This window comes from Rhineura floridana, chromosome 6, assembly GCF_030035675.1.
Source record: "Rhineura floridana isolate rRhiFlo1 chromosome 6, rRhiFlo1.hap2, whole genome shotgun sequence".
NCBI lineage: Eukaryota > Metazoa > Chordata > Lepidosauria > Squamata > Rhineuridae > Rhineura > Rhineura floridana.
Genome location: NC_084485.1, coordinates 91,940,717 through 91,959,931, shown reverse-complemented (window position 1 = coordinate 91,959,931; position 19,215 = coordinate 91,940,717). Strand labels below are relative to the sequence as shown.

Here is a 19,215-nt window from a genome sequence, read left to right as displayed (position 1 = left end):
ATAAAAGAGCCAGCCTTTGGCCATATAAATATGGCACATTCAATATGTCCTGTCACTTCACAGTTTTGAGGCTTGGGGAAGACGACTGTAGCACAGGCTCTTACTGATAGAGCAGAATAACAACAAAGCAAAGCAGGGTCTTTCAGGACCCTGGACAGCACTGTGGAAGATGCCGACTAGAACTTACAGGACAGGAGCAGAATGCTGAGGCATTGCGGAGGCTGGATTGTCCATCCTTGCTGTTTGTCCTCCTCTGTTCTTAAAGGGCCATTATTGGTTCCTACAGCATTGGGGTAGTTGAGACTGTACTGAGACTGCAACTTCTGAGTCTGAGGAGCTCAGCAAAGCCAGGTCTTTTAGACTTGAAGGTCCTGGAGTGGGGAATGACTGCCCCATGAATGGTGCCTCCTTCCCTTCCATGTGAGGTTGCTCTGAGTGTATTGCAAGGGGATTGAGGCTGGATAATGTAACACAAGGCACACCATGCACTGAAAGCACATTGAAAACATCTGAGTTCCCCTGAAGAATCCGGCTGTGAGACAGTGGAGCCACAGTGCTTTCTTTAATGGCTCTGTGGGCCACTCTCTACTACATGTGGGGAGAAGCAACTCAAGGGAATTTTTTCCTGAATTATCATGTCACCTGAAGGAGAAAACTAACTGGGGAAGTGAGGGCCAGCCCCTCTCTCGCTACTACTAGTGGGAGGGCTGCTGGCCTTCCTCTCCCCCTACTAACTCCCCATCACACACTTAGTCTGGAGCGGATGCAAAAAGGGAGGAAGGGTGTGCCTTAGAAAAAGACTGTGCATCTGCCTGGTAGTGCCCAGCCTTTCTTCCTACCCTCTGCTTGTGCTTGGCCTAAAGTGATAGATTTCTGCATGGTCTGATGAGCTATGGAATACTTCCTGCTTGTGTTTGGCCTAGGATGGAGGTGGACTGGCAGCAACACCAGCTTGATTTCATCAAAGGGCAGAGGTTAAGGAAGGAAAAAGACTGCATTGTTTGCACAGGCTGTATATGGACTTGCAAGGCACAGTCTTCCTGTCTCTACCCATTACCACTTTTGACTTAAGGAAGTGAGGGAGAGGAGAGGAAGGCCAAGAACAATTGTTATAGACTGGGAGGCATCCTCTTTCCATCTTGGACACTGATGGGTTGATGGCAATACCATATCTGAAATGACCTTAAGGTGATAGAAAATGCTGATTGACATTTGGCAGACACCTGCTAGACAGTGGTTCTTATCCTGGGGTTCACGCACCCCCAAGGGTGTGAGACACTTTTTCTAGGGGTGCAAGGCCCAACCAAAGATTTTGGAAAACTGTAATTTATCTTAGCTGAGTTAGGCTAAAACACACATTAAAATAAAATGAAATAAAATAAAAATTAAAAATGAACAGTATTTTTTCAGGCGGTGCGAGAGCATATTTTGGAAATCCAAGAGGTGCTGGCAGTGGAAAAGGTTAAGAACCCCTGTGCTAGTAGTAAAATCTAACCCTAAGAAATAGCTGCATTGTCCATAAAGTCCACCAGCTGAAATTTTCAGTGGGAGAAGCTTCTCTTTGTTGCTATACTAAAGATGGTTTTTATCTGTTGACACAGGATACCTATGTCAATATTTATTGATGCAGGGCCTTTTCAGAAGAGTTGCTGTTGGAGGTGATCATATTGGGAGGGAAAATAATATGTAAATATAATGGTAGATGCTCTTGAGTTATGCAACATGATATATCAATATAACACTGCCCTGCTAATCAAACAAAAACCTGTTCATTCCTACAAAGATCTTTTAAGGGCTTATTATAACAGCTTATCTAGCAATATGCTGTGTATCCTGTGCATAGTATTATCCAGCACTGGCAAAAGCTTAATTAGTTTTTCTAATTTTCCCAGGCTGTTTTGGCAGCTATCGTACTTGTCAACATGTTCCCATTTCTTGAAAAATTTATGGATGTCCCTTTCTTGTGGAGGCAAGATAAATATGATTTTGTAAGTATTACATGATCTACTCAAAGCTAGAGAGGAAAATGAAATGGGGTGGCAGTCTAATGTTATACCATTGCAACAGTGGTGCAATGCCAATGTAGATGTGCTACTGTATATGATTGTATGTACTGTTGCTCAAGGGATTTTGGATCAAACTAAACAAGATGACAGAGATCTGTTGTCAGATCTCCCCTCTCTTTTTAAAAAAGCAGCCATTGGGCTCCAATGTGGATCAGCACCATGGAACTGTGGAGGATGTAACTTTTTTCCCCTGTGACATTTTTCCCAATGCAAACAAATCTGTTAGACAAAAACTTAAAGGTGTATGTAACTTTTTCCTAATGGGCTAAATAACAGCTTCCAAATAGGTACTCTGCAAACCAGAATATAAAACTAAGATCTGATTTTGAGGGAGCCCTTAAACCACAACTTCCTGGTTTGGACAGCATGGGAAACTGTGGTTCAAAAAGCTAAAATAGCTTTGTTGAAGCTGAGCACATGAGGGGAGGAAGGAAGGTGAAGAATGAGAAGAGAGCATGTAGCCACACAGCTCTTGTGGAAGGGGCAATAATGGCTTATTGAACCAGGATTATTATGTCTGACTTTGAAATGTCACTTCAAATGTTATAATTTCTGCAAATTTAACTTGAATTAAATTTTTTTTTCAGATTTGCCATTTGTTAAAAAAACCAAAAATGAGGGTCTAGTCACATTCACACTGTAATTTGATTTATCTGCAGTTTTGTGCCTGTTAAGTAGCTAATATTGCTCCCATTTAATTTTTTATTAAAGGGAATTTGGATTGTGACCTTTCTCGCTGTACTCTGTCTTGGTCTAGATATTGGCTTGGGAATTGCTATGGGATTTGCCTTCTTCATAATAAGTGTCAGGTCACACAGGTACTGTCTTATATTGTAGTGTTGTATGATGGGGCTGCAGACGAATGTGTGAGGAGAAAGGCAATTATGTTGTTACCAGAGTATATTAGAAAAGTGTTCAAAAAGATGGATTCTATGGGAAGGGAGCACTACTAAGGAAAATGTAATGAGATAATTAAAAAGAATAGTTAATTCATAAGGTATGAATTGGGCATCTTTTAATGGATGTAAGGATGACAATAGCAGCACAATGGAAAGACCTTAAGGGAGCAAATTTAAGTTACTGGTACCAGAAGGTATGGTACCTAGCCTTCATTAAAAATTAACAGCAAAATTACATGTAGCAAGGGGGATTTCTAAAAACAACAAGTTTCTTAAAATTTGGTATCCATTTATAACATATGTCTCTCATAAAGAGTATGGTTGTGATCCCCCATCCCAATATGCACAAATATGGAATGTGTAAAGATATTTTTGAATGGATTCTATTTCATTTCCCTTTGTTCTGTAATTTGATGCACTAATTGAGTCATCAGGATAATTTACTTTTGTAGCTGTCCTCTGATTTTTTTCCTGTGATGAATTCTCTTTTCATGGACCTTTATTATATTTGCCATGGGGAGGGGGCTGGGAGTGGAGGGGGCTATTTCTCTTGGTTAAATTACTGTTTGGCTTATCCAAGATCTTTGGTGAGCCAGACACTAAGTTAAAGGTGGAATGTAAGGATATGCACTTTGATCTTGCTGTTATGGAATCAGTACTATATTCTCTGTTTAAAATTTTCAATAAAAACCAATTTTGAAAAAAAAAATTAAAAAGAATAGTGGCCAGGTTGTAACATTCTCCATCTTTTGGTGGACAACCTAACAGGAATATTGAAAAGAAAAGAGAGAGAGCAGGAGCAGCCAAGCAGCACCACGGAACCCTGCTGCTTGGCAGCACTGTCACTGCTGTTTACTGAGACAGTGAGGGGCAGGCCTCAGCAAGATCGGAGTCAGCCAGCTGGAGCATCAGCAGAGCCAATCCAGTGCTCCCATTGATGCACCTATGCTGTCCCAAGCATATGCACCACCCTGCCTCACACCATCCCAGTAAGCAGTAATGATGGGATCAGGTTGTTATCTGGTTTTTCTTATCCATTCTCCATGGAGAGAGATAAAACTAAAAAAGATAATTTAAGGGGAGATGCATCTTGTTTATGTGACTACTGTATTCCATTCTTTTCGACCACATTTATCATTGGATTGTTGTCCATGTCCATCATGGTTTGTTTCCTATTGGTTCTACTCAGTATTTAAGAAAGGAGATCTAACTTAACATCTTATTTCAGAATGAAGATGTTGACATTGGGTCAGATTCCAAACACCAATATTTATCGTAGTTTTTCTGACTATGCTGAGGTAAGGGGGGCAGAGAATTAATATTAATTGCTACAACCAATCTCCATCCCTGGCATATAAGTAGCTGCTACATCAGATTGAATTAATTTCAGGAATGCAGTTTTAGTTGGGCATTGTGTATAATTACCACAATTGTGTCTGTCAATGAAGAACCATACTTGAAAAAATAGAGTTGCTGGCATCCCACCAACACCTCTGAAAAGTATGGCATGGTGATTTTCTAACAGAATATAATTAACAGCAACAATGTGCGCTGCTTACTATCGCATGACGACTCTGATATCAGCAGTGCTCTAAATGCAGCTTTATATGGTTGAATTCATCTGGTATTGGATCATGCCAAACATGAAAATTGCTCTTCTTCATAAGGTGCCAGTTTATTACCTAACAATCTCAATAAAAGTGTAGATTCTTCTGTAGCCAAAATGGCACTATCCATCCACAAGAGTTAAATGTCAGCAGGCATGGGAAAAATTTGCAGAAATAAAAATAAATATTTGCAGGGGAGGGAACCTGAAGGAAAGAGGGAACCCCCAAAACAATTCTGTGTGGCTGAGCATGCTCAGTGTGCATGGAATGCTGATGGATTGTTGGAGGTGGGATGGGGGGAATGGAAAACTGTATCCAGAAAAACTGCATAACAGAAATCCTGAAGAGGAGCACTCCACACCACAACATTTTATTGCAGGTTCCACTTGTAAATATTTCAGTTTTGTTTCTCTCTTTAGGCTATAGAGATTCAGGGAGTTAAAATATTCCAGTGCTGTGCCTCCATTTCAACAGCAAATATGAAACATTTCAAAGCCTACATTTTACAAAAGGTAAATGGTACTCTCCAAATGATAAGATAACGTAGAACTACGGATGGGGAGAAATTAAATACAGTATGCATTTAAAAGCAAATCTACCTAGTCACAATTTCTGAAACAAGACATGAACTGAAACACTGCTATCCTTTGAAGTTTGCACTTCTCTGAATGTTGAGATACAGTTCAGTCAAGTAATATGTACAAAAATGCTATATTGGGGATAGATTTGTCCATCCCTACTCTGAACCTCTGCACTAAAAAAGGCTGCTGCCTCTGATAAGTTATCTTTATTTCTATTTCAGATGGATATGAAAGCAGTGCCACTTGATGAAAATGAGATGAGAGCTTTGATCTCAGTCAGTATGTCTAGTGTTAAAGGACAGAACAAGGATTTAAACTGTGCCTGTGTTTGTGATCCACCTGAACCATTACTCAGGGTCAGAGAATTATTTCTTTCTTTGTCTTAAATAAACTCTGTTAGAATTCCTATGCAGGTGTCACTTAGACAAATGCTTTCACCTAGCCTAAATAGAAAGTCTACACCTGCCTGGTGAATACATCTGCACATGATTTGATGAAATATACGTAAACTCCATCTATCACTATGCATAAAACATTAAATTTCTTAGAGCCAAACTAGATGTTCAGTGGAACATATAATTAGAGAAATACATGAAGAAAATATGTTTATCCTATGCCATGCTGCAGATGTTACTTCAAGCATGATTGAACTAATGAAAGCAGATCCCTAATCTCTTGCTGTGGTAGTGGGAGCTGGTCCCACCTTGGGCCAATACAAAAGGAGTTTTGGTGCTGACACTTCAGTGCAAGGGGAGACCCTCTGTGCTGCCCAGGAATACTGTGCAGGGAATACGGAGTGGAATGGAGCTTACTTTTATCCTTGGTTATTTGTAAGGGTTGTTATTTGTAAAACTGAATGGGTTTTCAATTCCTATCATCAGTGCACCTAGATGTTTATTTTTTGCTTTTAGACACTTGAGCTTTGATGGCTTTGCAAAGTATGCTGCTTTAGTATAAATCTCCACTTGTACTCAAACCTATGTATGAGAATGAAAAATACACATTAATATTTCAGTCCAGCATCTGGATCACAATACATGTTGAAAATTATCCCACAATAAACGGGACAGAGTTAGATACTTAACATTTCTCAGCTGATTCGCAGTTCTTTTATCTATCAAAATTAATGTCAAACATCCTCAGTTATTTTAATTATTTATTTTAATTATTTTAACTCTATGCAATTGTGTTCTTACAAGAATAATTTTTTAAACATTGAATATGCTTTTGATAGCAATAAATAACATGATTGATTAACAATGCAGTCCTGTGCTCATCTTCTCAGAAGCAAGGCCCAATGAGTTCAGTGGAACTTACTCTGAGGTAAGTGTGAGTAGCATTGCAGCCTAAACCGAGAATGGCAGAATTCTTGGGTGCGTGGAAGTTCTGTTTACTTTAGCCGGGGTACACTTACATATCTTTGTAACATCCATACATATAGTTTTCTTAAACACATTTTAACAGGAGAAAGGAAAAAGGAATAAATGAAGCAGAATGTTGTCGTACCCTGGTCTAGAACCTCATCTCTCTTACATTTCTAGATACCTTACACAGAGAAACTTCTAAAGCGAGTTCATACAGCTAATGAGACATCATCTGCTTCTTCTTTGGCTTTGGTACGCTGGTCAAGAATTGAGAAGAGATACCCTTCTGAGACTCAATACATGGAAAGGGCAACAGGACATGATTATGTAAAGAGGAAAGAAGATCTGAACAGGTTATGGTTTTGCTCAGATCCTCCTATAACAAGATCCACAACTCATTTGTACCCACTTGATTCAGAGTCCTCAACATATATGATCCACACCATTATTTTAGATTTCAGCATGGTGCACTTTGTTGATTTACAAGCTTCCTATTTATTACGGGAGGTAAGTTACCTGAATTATTACAGCTTAGAGATTTTTATTATTCTATAGTATTTACTTATACTAGCTCTATGTATTTTTTTTAAAGTAAGACACAGAACCTTTTCTGACATTTATGGATGGACATGAAAATGTACAAGTTTATAACCAAGGTCAATTGTAAACAATGTGGGGAAAATAGATCTTAGGAGAAACTAGAATGTTTCAGACACCAGTTTTCCACTTGCAATAGTAGTTGCAGTGGTGGGTTTTTTAAAATAGCTTTTCAGTTACTTAATGGAGGATTCATGTGGAATTTGATCTTGCAAAAGGATCCACCACACATTTAAGTCCCAAGCCCGCATATATTCAGCATCTCAGCCTTAAGACTTGCTGGAAGTATCTTATCTAGGTAGCCAGATGTGCGTTAGGTGACTTTAAGAATTAATTTATGTATGAATCCCAATTACAAAAAATAACGTGATGGGGAAACAGGAGGTATAACTGGGGATGTCAGTTAACAAGCCGAATTGATGTTTGGCAAAGATGTTAGAGGTCAATGCAATTATAGGAGTAAGGATTAAAGAACAAAAATACTTAAGAACTACCCAGATGGTCTGATGACATTAAGGACATAACTGAGTCAGAAGAACCAGGACAAATCACAAAACTTGGTATGAGAAGGCAAGCATAGTCACAGTACCATGACATGTTTAAAATTAGTGCCCTAGAGCTTAAGAATGGGAAACAACAAAGGTTATTAAAGAGGGACTGAAAGGAGTTACATCATCAAAAGTTACATGAAAGATAGTGCCAGTACCAGCTTAATTCATTCACTGAAAAGAAGAAAAAAAACATTGCTGTGAAAGGTTGTCCATGGTTGGAGGCAGTATGCCTCTGAATACCCATTCCTGGGAATCATGAGTGGAGAGAGTGCTCTTGAACTCAGGCACTGCTTGTTGGCTTCCCAGGGGCATGTGGTTGACCACTGTGAGAACAGGATGCTGGACTCGATGAGCCATTGGCTTGATCCAGCAGGCTTTGCATTTCATTAACATAGTTTTTTTTCTTTTATAAAGATTGTAAACATATTCCTGCTCACTTAATGGGCTACAGAACTGGACTGTTTGTTTTTACATAAGACATAAGGCACAATTTATCACCCTACTTCATGTATTACAGTATCTTATCTATTAATTCATTAAAATTATTTGTAAACCTGCTTTTCATTCATTGTACATTGCCTTTCATTTTAAAAAAATCAAGGTAGTTTACAGAACAATAAAAACACAATAAAAATAAACTATAACAGTAGAAAACATTAGTAAAATAATTCAGATAATTATTAGTAATTATTTTTTTAATTTTCTAACTTCATTATACACACACATACACATACATAAATTGACTTTGGCTAGTGGGTGTCCCCTTCCCCTTGTAAATTAAAGCTGATTCATACCTTGTAGAAATGCCCCACCCAATGGTATGGAGGATGCCAATCAAATTTCACCAGAATTCTGGTGAGGGAGCACCATTGCTCTGGTAGGCAAGCAGGGTATACTACTGATATCCTACCATGTTGCATCAAAGCCAGGTATGCACAGATCAGGGGTGGCTGACTTTTTTTGGCCCGAGGACCACATTCACCCTTGGTCAGCACTCCAAGGGTCACATGCCAGTGATAAGTGTGGCCACTCCACACTCGCTCACACACATGACCTGAAGAGCACACAGACCTCCATTGTAATAGATCTGTGCAGATCAGCAGAGATGGGGGGAGTAATCGCCCCTTCCTTGCTCATCAATTGATCTGATGTCTGGGAAGAGAGGAATTTGCATCCCCACCAGGGCACTGGTTTAAACCTCTTCGCTCCCTGCACCTTTTCTACTTTACATTTTGTGTGTGTGTGTTTGTTGCTTCCAAAATTGATGGGGTACCAGGAAAACTTGCTTAGGAGACAGAATTGGGCCCCTGAGCCGGGAGTTAGCCACCCTTGGTTTGGAGGATGAAAGCATTACTAATTTTAATATATTGACTTCCTTCTACAGCTGTGTCATGTGTTTCAGAATATTGGTATCACAATCCTGATAGCTGCCTGTCATCGTGAGTATAGTTATTGTACTTTTCTATTTAGCCATTTTGGATATTGATAATATGAATTATATCAATGGTAATGCTGAGTCTTTTTATCATGCTGCTGTGTGTAATTCTCTTTCATTTTTATCTTACAGCCACTGTAATAAGAAGTTTTGAAAAACATGATTTTTTTGACCAGTGTGTTACTAAAGCACGGTTCTTTCCAACCCTACATGATGCTGTACTCTTTGCAGTGGAGCCAGATCTCTTGCAAGATACTGTGCCGGTAGAACCCAGTACCACACTGCCAGAGGAAGTGTTGGCAGAGGTGATTTTAGATGAGGAAAAGGTATCATGTTTGACTGAGGTCTGTAATTAATGTAGTGACCTGACAATTGCTAATCCAGAAAAGCAGTTTGGTAATTTCAACTCTGAGTTATTTAAAAGATTTGTTTCCCTGGCTTTTTAGCTTCGGGGCAGTAACAGACTTTTCCAGATGAATTGTTAAGCAAAGTTGCAGGGATCCTTGTGACTTATTTATTTTTTTATTGCATTTGTATACCGCCCCATAGCCGAAGCTCTCTGGGCGGTTTACAACAATTAAAAATATTAAAAACAAATTTAAAAATTTAAAAACACATTTTTAAAAAGCAATTTAAAAACACATGCTAAAATGCCTGGGGGAAGAGGAAAGTCTTGACCTGGCGCAAAAAAGATAACAGTGTTACTTTCTTCAGAGTAATGCTTCATCACAGAGAATTCAATCCGAATATTTTGCCACTGTGGGAAAAATACCTCCCTTCCCCTATTTCTAGTGCTTAAATTGTAATTTCTATGAGGAATAAGTTTGCACAAGTGTCAGGGACTAGTGGAATTTTCAATAAAGGCCCTGTGGGCAACTATACTTTAAAGTTGCTAAGAACATTTATATTTTTATAAGCATTCTGGAGACATATAGTTCTTCATTCATTCTCATTTGCCATCAAACTATGGATGAATATATGAAATATTGTTGTGGGGATGCTTGCTAATCAAACCTTTATGACCAGCATTATCTTTAAAGGCCACAATAGATGTAACGGAGAAGCCACACTGGGTGTCCATGTGTCTTCTCCTGTTCATGGGTAAAGCAGGGAGGAGGAATTTATTTTTACCTCAAAATGTGTGAGGGAGGAGAGCTAAACCCTTTCTCTCCTGTGTTTTACCTCTGTATGGGCTGTCACCTCAGGCACTTTTCTCCCAGCCTGGCTCAACTTTGGAGTCAAACTCAGGCTGGCACAAAAAGTGCCTGAGGCAACAGAAGACAATAAAGATAAGATGCAGGAACATTCCATTCCTGTCAGCTATACTCTCCTTCTGATGTAAAACATCAGATTCTCAGTCCCTAGTTTATACATGAGTAGGGTAATCATATTAATAAATAAATCTGTCTGCCCCAACTAAGTTTGTCCCTAAGATTTTGCTGAGCATTTGAGTTGTTCTTTCCACACATTGCATCTCCACACTCCAGAAGGATTCTTCTGTCGCATGTATGTCTGGTTGAAGTATCACAAGAATAAGCAATTGCCAAAGACCCAGAGCCTCGGCTGATCAGAGCAAGGAACAGGATTGCTGCAAGGAGGAGCCTAATGAAACACACTGATATAGAAAAGTTTAAAGTTTATTTCAATACCCAATTCATTTCCAGCTATGAGTGCTCTTGAGACTTACCCAAAAGGAAATGAGGAATAAATGCTAGATGCCTGAGTCTCTAACACATACTCACACATAGGTGTGCTAACCAAGGGACAAGAAGGGTTGTATCATGAGTAGAGACTAGTGAGTCCTCGCTGCCTTCATGGAAGCTGTGGGTCTTTCTCTAACTTGCTTCTGCATGTGGGGTTCTTTTGTACTCAAAAGTTTGTTTGAAATCTTCACTGGTCCTCCTTTCCCATCATCAAGGAAACTGCAACTAAGCCATAAATGTATCAATATCCCCTGGCTGTTTCCACTTCGGATAGCAATCAAGTCTGTCTCTTCTTCACCCCAGTTACCATAGCACCACAGTTTCCATTTGGTATGGATAGGTGCTATTGGTTGTGGGGCATACTGACCTTTTGCAATAGATCAAGGCGGCCAAACTCATATTTAGTTATTGTAGTTTGTCTGTCAACACCTCATGTTTTTCAGCTTTGTGGCCTTCATGCTTGCCGTTGGTCGCTCTCACAGGCTCTGGATTTTTTTTTATTATTATTTTTATATTTATTTATTTATTTATTTGGTTAGTTTGTATCCCGCCCTTCCTCCCAGCAGGAGCCCAGGGTGGCAAACAAGGCACTAAAAACACTTTAAAACATCATAAAAACAAATCTTAAAATATATTAAGACAAAACAGCATTAAAAAATATTCCTAGAAACAATACATTCACACCCACACATACATTCCCTTCATTAAGGTAAGCATATTAGCAAAGTATCCCATAATATGCAGGACGAATAGGGACAAACATTTGTATTTAGTCCTGAGGTTTTAGCAGAAAATTGCTAGGAAATGGTTTACAATGTGTAGTATTAAAGGCAGTTGCTCCTCATACTAGCTTTACAATCTAATGGATATTACATAATAAAGAAGAATGTATAGGTTGAGTACATCAATATAAGATTCACTAATTACAAATTTGTAAAAATGCAAACATGCTCAGAGGCACATATGACCAAATTCTTCCAAGCTACATAGGAAGTGGACTGTGAAAGACCACCCCAAATTGTGTTTTTTGTGCATTTTGACAAATTTGTAGGGCAGTACAATATCTCAGAGAGGAGATCAGGTCTCCTACTCCCCTGGTGCATTCACTATAGCTGTCCAATTTCCCTGCTTTTTAAAGTTTGATATAATATTTGTTGGCTATAGGTACTTTCTTAAACCGCAAGGGTTTTTGCCTATTAGTGAATTTCTGCTTTATTTAATCCGGGAGGTAAGGTACTCCTCTGCAATCATGCTTAGGATAGGTGAAACTGACCACAGGGGATGGGGAGGGGAGGAGGAGGAAGGGTATGGGAGGAGGAGGGAGGGGAGAAAGGGCAGGGGGAGGAGGGGGAGGGGAGCAGGCAGAAGGGGGAGGGAAGGAGGAGGGCAGATTTGATCATTTACATGTTTATTTTCAGTGGGATTTACTCCCGTGCAATCATGGTTAGGATAGGTAAAACTGACCATGGGGGGAGGGAGGGAGGGCAGGAGTGGGCAGGGGAGGAGGAAGAAGGAGGAGGGGAGGAAGAAGAGAGGAGGAAGGGAGAGGAGAGGGGCAGGAGGGGAAAGGCTGGTCTGATAATTTGCATGCTTATTGAGTTCAAGAAATTTACTCCCATGCAATCATGGTTAGGATGGGTAAAACTGACCATGAGGAAGGAGGAGGGGGAGGGAAGAGGAGAGGGAAGGAGGAAGGGAGGGAAGGGGAGGGGTGAAGGAAGGGGGAGGGAAGGGGCAAAACAAGTGATGGGAGGGAGGAGGAGGGGTGGGCAGGTTTGATCGTTTGCATGCTTATTGAGTTCAGTGGGATTTACTCCTGTGCAATCATGCTTAAGATAGGTAAAACTGACCTGAGGGAAGGGCAGGAAGGGGGGGAAGAGAGCAGGGAGGGGAGGGAGAGGAGATTGGGTGGGTGGGCACTGGGCATAGGGGAAGCCCCTTTCTTTTCCTTTCCAAAAGGAAAACATTGTGAACAGTACCATTCTTTTCCAGTGTTTCCCCCATCTTTTTATTCTACAGCAGGCACGTGTAGCCTCCCACCCAAATTTAAACCAAAACTGTCCCTGACCACATCTACACCAGACCTTTATTTCACTTTAGACAGTCATGGCTTCTCCCAAGGAATTCTGGGAAGTGTAGTTAGTGAAGGGTGCTGAGAGTTGCTAGGAGATGCCCTGTTCCCCTCACAGACCTTCAGTCAGAGAGGCTGACTGTTAAACCAGTCTGGCCACTGGAGCTCTGTCAGGGGAATAGGAGTTTCCTCTCAGCACCCTTCACAAACTACACTTCCCAGGATTCTTTGGGAGAAGCCATGGCTGTGTCAAGTGAAATAAAGGTCTGATGTGGGTGTGGCCCCCTGATTAGGCAAGCCCAGCGGCTGTGACTCTGGCTTTTAGAATACTGACTCTTGGTTCTTTCTGAGCATGCCCGGCCTTATCATTGAGTTCAATGCTAAATTTCTTAAATTAATTAAAAATGAGCCAGGCATTTTTTAAACCTTTAAACTGTAGAAGATGAAGGTCAGAATATGGGGCAAGGTCAGTAATAGAATTACAGGTACTCTGTGAACATAGCTGATTTTTAATTAATTTCAACAAATTATGAGATCTCTGACAGAAAAAAGTCCCAACAGGAGTCTGTTTTTCTCTCTCTTTTTACACCTTGAACTCTCAATTCTCTCTTGAGTGTTTTGTGTATCACCATGAAAATTTAGAGGGTTGTTAAGCAAGTGTCTCTGAGTTCAGGACTATAAGTTTCGCAAGGTTTTGTTTTAAAATGAACTTATGGGAAGCATCAGAATAGCATGGGGGGTATTTTCAATTTAACATTGTGGAATGCGAAAAATCCATGCTGGATATACAGTTATTCTCAAGGCAGGCTGAAATATAACATCAGGGGGAAAATACAGAAGTACAATTAGTAATATCAGCAGTCAAGGCTTTAGCTCATGTCAGAAGTAACAGCATACATAACCCCTCTCTTCAGTAGAGGATTTACATTCCTGGGAAAAATCTTTACAGTCAGAGTAAAAGATTGTTCTCTGTTTTTTAAAAAGCTGGTTTGTAAATGAATGAGTTACTTCTGTTTCAGTTGTTGTGTGCAAAGGAGAGAGAGCGAAGCTCAGTCCTTTCTTCAGTGGGACTACTAGACCTTGTGACCCAACTACTGCATCCTTAATGTTGGGAAATGGCACACAGGTACAAGTTTCATTGGGGTCCCAGGCAGTTGAGGAAGGATGCTACACAGTGATTTTAGCTTAGGATCAGTTTATCAGCTGCACTCTGGTGAAGAGTGGTATTCTAACCAGGTTCACATCCACCCCATACAGTTAAAGCGCATTTAAAGCACATTATTTCCCCCAAAGAATTGTGGAACTATAGTTTACCTCCAACTACAATTTCCATCCAGCACCCTTAACAAACTACAGCCCCTAGGATTCTTTGTAAGAAGCAATGTGCTTTAATTGTATGGTTTGGAGGTAGCTGAAGAAAGCAGTAGAATTTTCAGCCCTTTCAGCTAAAGTACAGAACCATTTTCCACAACAGAATCTTGACATAGTTAACCACAATCAGAGACATCCCTGTTTACATTTGCATCCTGAACTCAGGAGAATCTTTACTGATTGATTCAGTTGAATGTGGGTGTTGCAGAGCGGTTTGAGAAAACTTTGTATCTGAGAGGAGTAGATAGCTATTTTTAGGAACACAAGAGGACTTTGATGTTTTTTCCCTCTTGGGAACAGTGCCCAGACATAATTTCTCTTGGCCCAGCACAAACTCCCCTCTTCCCACACCATCCCATGTTTGTTTTCAGAAAATGGAAGTTTGGTGGTATTTTAGCTTTTTTTAGATGTATTTTGTTGTACGCTCCTTATGTTTCTGGCTGCAAAACAGTATGGCATGTATGTATGTTACTTATACCAGGGATAGGAAACCTCCAGCCCATCTTGGCCCATCATGCGATCAAATTTGGCCTGCGAGGCCATTTCTCAAAAACCATGCCCATCTGCCAGTTGGCTGACATCACTCCAATGGAGGGTGATGACAGCTGATGGGTAAGGTAAGGTGTGAGGTTCAGTTCTGTGTTGGCTGCACACCAGTTCCCTACTGGGAACTGGCTCATGCAGCCAAAGCAACAGGATTTAACCCCCACTCATCAGCTGATGAGTGGGGGTTAAAACCTGCTCTGTTTGGCTGAATATGTATGCTAATTCCCCTCCTAGAAACAAGCATGTACAGCCAAAGCACAGTACAGAGCTGTTTGAAAACCCTTTCAGACCTTTGAAGAACAGAGCTATTTGCAAAAAGGCCTTCAAGCAGCCCATGCTGTGTTTTGAAGCCTTGACAACTGGGTCTTCAAAGTGCAGCATCAGCTGACACCATAGAGATGTCAGGTGACTGACATGTGGGTGGCCCTGCCTGTCTGTCAAATTTGGGCCAACAGACTTGGGGAGATAATGATCTGGCCCGCCAGAAATGTTTCCCCACTCCTGACTCACATATACTTTGTATGGACAAATACCCTTTAGATGTAGCCCTGGGATCTAGCATTTAGTTCTTCTATGCATTTTTGAGACCAGAGGGCTAACCCATTTACTCACATAAGTCCTCGGGTCTATAAATATTAGCAGCAGCACTAGTTCCCACTAGGGTTGCCAGGTTCAATCCCTGAGACTGATCCTGTATCTTTGGGAGAAAAGAAAGTCAGCCAAGTGCAGGTGTTCTTGCAACCCTGTCATGGGAATAACCACAATATGGGAATAACCTTGGAAGCTCGGCCTCCAAGAGGTCTTTTGTATCTTTAAAAGTTGTGCAGGGGGGAGGGAGAATTTCACCTTGTGTTTTTTCCCATGACAGGGTTGCAAGAACACCTGCAGTTGGCTGACCTTCTCTTCTCCTAAAGATACAGGATCAGTCTCAGAGATTGAACCTGGCAACCCTAGTTCCCACTGTCCCTGTGATCAAAATGTCCCTGATATTAAGTTGCCCAAGGCTGGTTCTATCATTAGGTAAAATGAAGTGGTTACCTCAGGCAGCAGATGCTGGGGTGAGGAACAGTGGAGCAGTATGTGTGCCCCTTTGCCTGCTGTCTGCCCTTAAGCTAGCCAATTGTCCTCAAGTGTGGTGGAAGATGCTCCCCCATCACCAGTGAATCAAAATTTAGCTGCCAGCCCAGTCAGCTTCTGTGGATGGAATGGGAAGGGGAGAGTGCCATCTTATCCCTTGCCGCAGGCAGCAAAATATCTTGGCCTGGCCCTGCTGCTGCTAGCCAGCTACCACAGCCTGGGCAGAGGAGATGTCCTAATAAAGTCTTGGACTAATAGTCCTTCAAAGAGCATTGCCCCACCCAAATGTTTCCTTCACACATGGGCTAAATTTATGAATCAGGACTGCACCTGCTGGTCCTGCCCATAATCTCACCATGTCATGCTGGCTCTATTGGGAGCAAGGGCAGGATATAACTTTAATAAAGGATAATGGGCAGTATTCAACTAATACATCCCATCAGCATAAGGATTACCACTAGTGCAACTTCCCCCCAACCCTACATATGCCCCATGGCCTCCCCAAATCTACTCTGGGGGTTGGGGGAACCACTAAAACAGATTCAGAGGGTTCACAAGAGGGAGAACGGAGAGAGTCCAGTCACGCTAGCAGTAATCCTTGCGATAACAGGACCCTGACTTAGCACTGCACTGGATACAACTTAATAATAACAACAATAGTATCCCTCATGTCTGTGTATTTAACAAAAAGGTGGCTAAGTGTGTACAATCCTGATCTTCAGGGCTTCTGAACATGCAGAACACCTATGTGTATACAACTATACATGCAAGGGCATCCCTTTGCAGGTTCCCCATTTGGCATGGGATCAGTGAGGCATGGCCATATTGTGCGTAGGACCACAGGGTGTGGTTCCCTTTCCCCTCTGCACAGTTAGCATAGTAGAGTGAACCCTTAAACAGGGCTTATGTTTTATAGGATAGCACATGTTTCTGTTTCTCAGATTCTCTCTCTTTCTCATACTCTGTTCTAGAAGGCCTGTGGCATCAGCTCATAGTTCAGAATGTTGCTCATTCTGTTTTAATATAGTTTCTGATTGGCTCTAGCAAGCGTCTCAAGATATGGACGTCCCATGTAAATATAGGGAAATGTTTTTCATTAACTAGCTTCAGATATTGGTCATGCTGGCTGGGGTTGATGGGAGCTCAGCAAGGGAATTTCGTGTTTAAAACAGAACCTAAGAGACTTGGACCAATATGCAGCTAGTTAAGTACAGTTTAGAACTTCCTCCACATGGGCCGACGGGACTTGTTTCTAAGTTAAGTGTGAAGAAGATTGACGCCTTAGTCAACTTCAGTAGTTTCCTTCTCTCTGAATGTTGCCTGTAATCTCTTCACGGGACAGACTGAGCGTCTTTACTTTAACTTTCTTTGCTAAATTCTATGCTTGTGCACTTAACGGCTTTCTGGAACTGTGCATTGCATGGGGACCCTATGAAAATATAACCATGGAGATGTGATATTGGGATAATATACATATATTTGTGGATATGTGACCAAGTAGGCATTCTACATTTCTGTGTGTTTCAGGAGAGAAGAAGTCAGCACTCGGGGAGAAGTCAGCAGTCAGATAGGCGGAGCTTGCAGTCAAATGGAAACAGAGATACTACCTCCGTAAAATCTTTACGGAGTGACGCTTACATTGATGAGCCCATATCAGATCTTTTCCGCACATATTCTCTCCAGAGTGAGATAGAGACAATCCCTCATCACCATCTTGAAACATCTCGAGCGGAAGAAAATGAAGATGATCAAGATTGGGAGGGGAAATGGAAATATAGCAGTGACATCTAAATTTTGAGATCTATTGGAATTAGCTACATTAAAAATGGTACAGCTATGACACAGTTCAGGTAATTCTCATATGGACTGTTACTTTTTTGTTTTGCCTTTAAATTAATATTATTAAAAAGCTAACCATTCTTTTGCTGATATTGCAAGGGGAAATGCTGCAGCACTTATGGATCTTATCATAAACATAAAGAAAAAAATTTATAAAAGAATTTTTTTGTAAAATTTTAACCAGCAATTGAAATTAACTATGCCACTGAGAACCATTAATTAAATTGTTTGATTAATTTCTAAAACTTCTGCATACTTTACTATGTGTATTTTCTTTCATAATAGACTTTCTACTTCCCTTTTGCCTCCCAAATATATAGAGAAAGAACTGTCCCATGAGAAACTGTGATGCTGCTGAACCTTAAGTAGTCTCTATTAGGGAATGTTTTGATTTGTACAACTGAGTGAGCAAAGCAGAAGCCACAAAAGACGCATAATGCTGCCCAAATAGCATCACCATGATTTTTTCTGCTGGCAACAACAAATCTGCTGCAGCAGCAAAGCTATGTCTCTAAGCTTCCCATATAAAGAAAAGTGAAACTTAGGTCTCTAGATTAAGGGAAATACCAGGATCAGAACAGGGAAGGAGCCTTCATGATTGACAGATCTAACTCATGACCAGAGAGACTGCTTTTTACCGATGCTCTCGAATCCCAAATCTTTGGAGTGGGGCACAGCTTTGTAAAACATGTCTCTAAGCTTAAGGAAGATGCCAGGATGGGGAGAGAAGAGGGCAGAGGGAGAGTGGTATTAAGACTCACAGGTCAAGCATGTAATCAGGGAATGATTTCACCCAGAAAGCAGATCTATTTTAGTTCTTCCCACCCCAAAATTAAAGGTGCCTGGCACAAAAGCTCTTGAACCTCTTTGCAATTTTACAGGTTTCTTACCCAGGGCACCTCTCTTACTTTTTTCTTTCTAATTTTTGAACCCTTCAGAGCTTAAGATAGCTGCTCCTTGCTTCTTTCAGGAGCAAGCTGTCCTCCCTTACTCTTTTTTCAGGTTTGCAATTATGAGACCAACGTTATGGGAGATTAACTGTTTCCTATTTTATCCAGCACCAAACTGCAATAACTACCCTTGCTGGAAAACCACTGCAGCTATCCTTTTGATGTTTTGCAGGATTCCAAAGGGACAACCTTGCCTGCAAAATTCATCAGTTCTGCCTCAAAATAAGAAGTGTATGGACTTTTCCTTATTTAAAAAAATCAAAACTTACAGGTGCCTAGCACAACACCCCCCCAGACCTATTTGCCAATAGTTTGGAAGCTTTGCCCGCTCTGGAGGGGATAGCATGCCTGCAAATTTTATTCACCTTTGTCAAAAGGAAGAAAGTTATAGCTGCTTTTTTATTTTCCAGTAGTGAATATGAGGGGGCATTGAGAGAACTGAAGCAGACTTGGACAGACCCTGAGCTGACTCAGGCAGCCTATAAAGTACTTCAGACCAAGGCAGGCTGTTTCCCAAAGCACCAAACTGGGGTCCAGACTGAATCTTGTGGTCAGTGC

The 19,215-nt window shown here is 40.9% G+C and overlaps 1 protein-coding gene across 8 annotated transcripts in view; it reads left to right on the top strand.

The window, feature by feature from the left end:
* The window catches only part of SLC26A8 (solute carrier family 26 member 8), a 28,748-nt gene extending 10,796 nt beyond the window's left edge, over positions 1–17,952 (top strand). For 4 of the 8 annotated variants that reach the window (XM_061630460.1, XM_061630457.1, XM_061630465.1 and 1 more), the window contains 9 exons: positions 1,893–1,988; positions 2,778–2,884; positions 4,194–4,263; positions 4,992–5,084; positions 5,375–5,509; positions 6,695–7,024; positions 9,050–9,104; positions 9,233–9,426; positions 17,396–17,952. In XM_061630460.1, coding sequence (XP_061486444.1) covers positions 1,893–1,988; positions 2,778–2,884; positions 4,194–4,263; positions 4,992–5,084; positions 5,375–5,509; positions 6,695–7,024; positions 9,050–9,104; positions 9,233–9,426; positions 17,396–17,659 — 1,344 coding nt within the window. In that variant the 3' untranslated portion in view covers positions 17,660–17,952. Of the gene's footprint in view, positions 1–1,892; positions 1,989–2,777; positions 2,885–4,193; positions 4,264–4,991; positions 5,085–5,374; positions 5,510–6,694; positions 7,025–9,049; positions 9,105–9,232; positions 9,427–13,893; positions 14,001–17,395 lie in introns of all 8 variants that reach the window. The other 4 variants (XM_061630463.1, XM_061630459.1, XM_061630461.1 and 1 more) reach the window with 4 other exon arrangements.
* Positions 17,953–19,215: the final 1,263 nt, after the last annotated feature.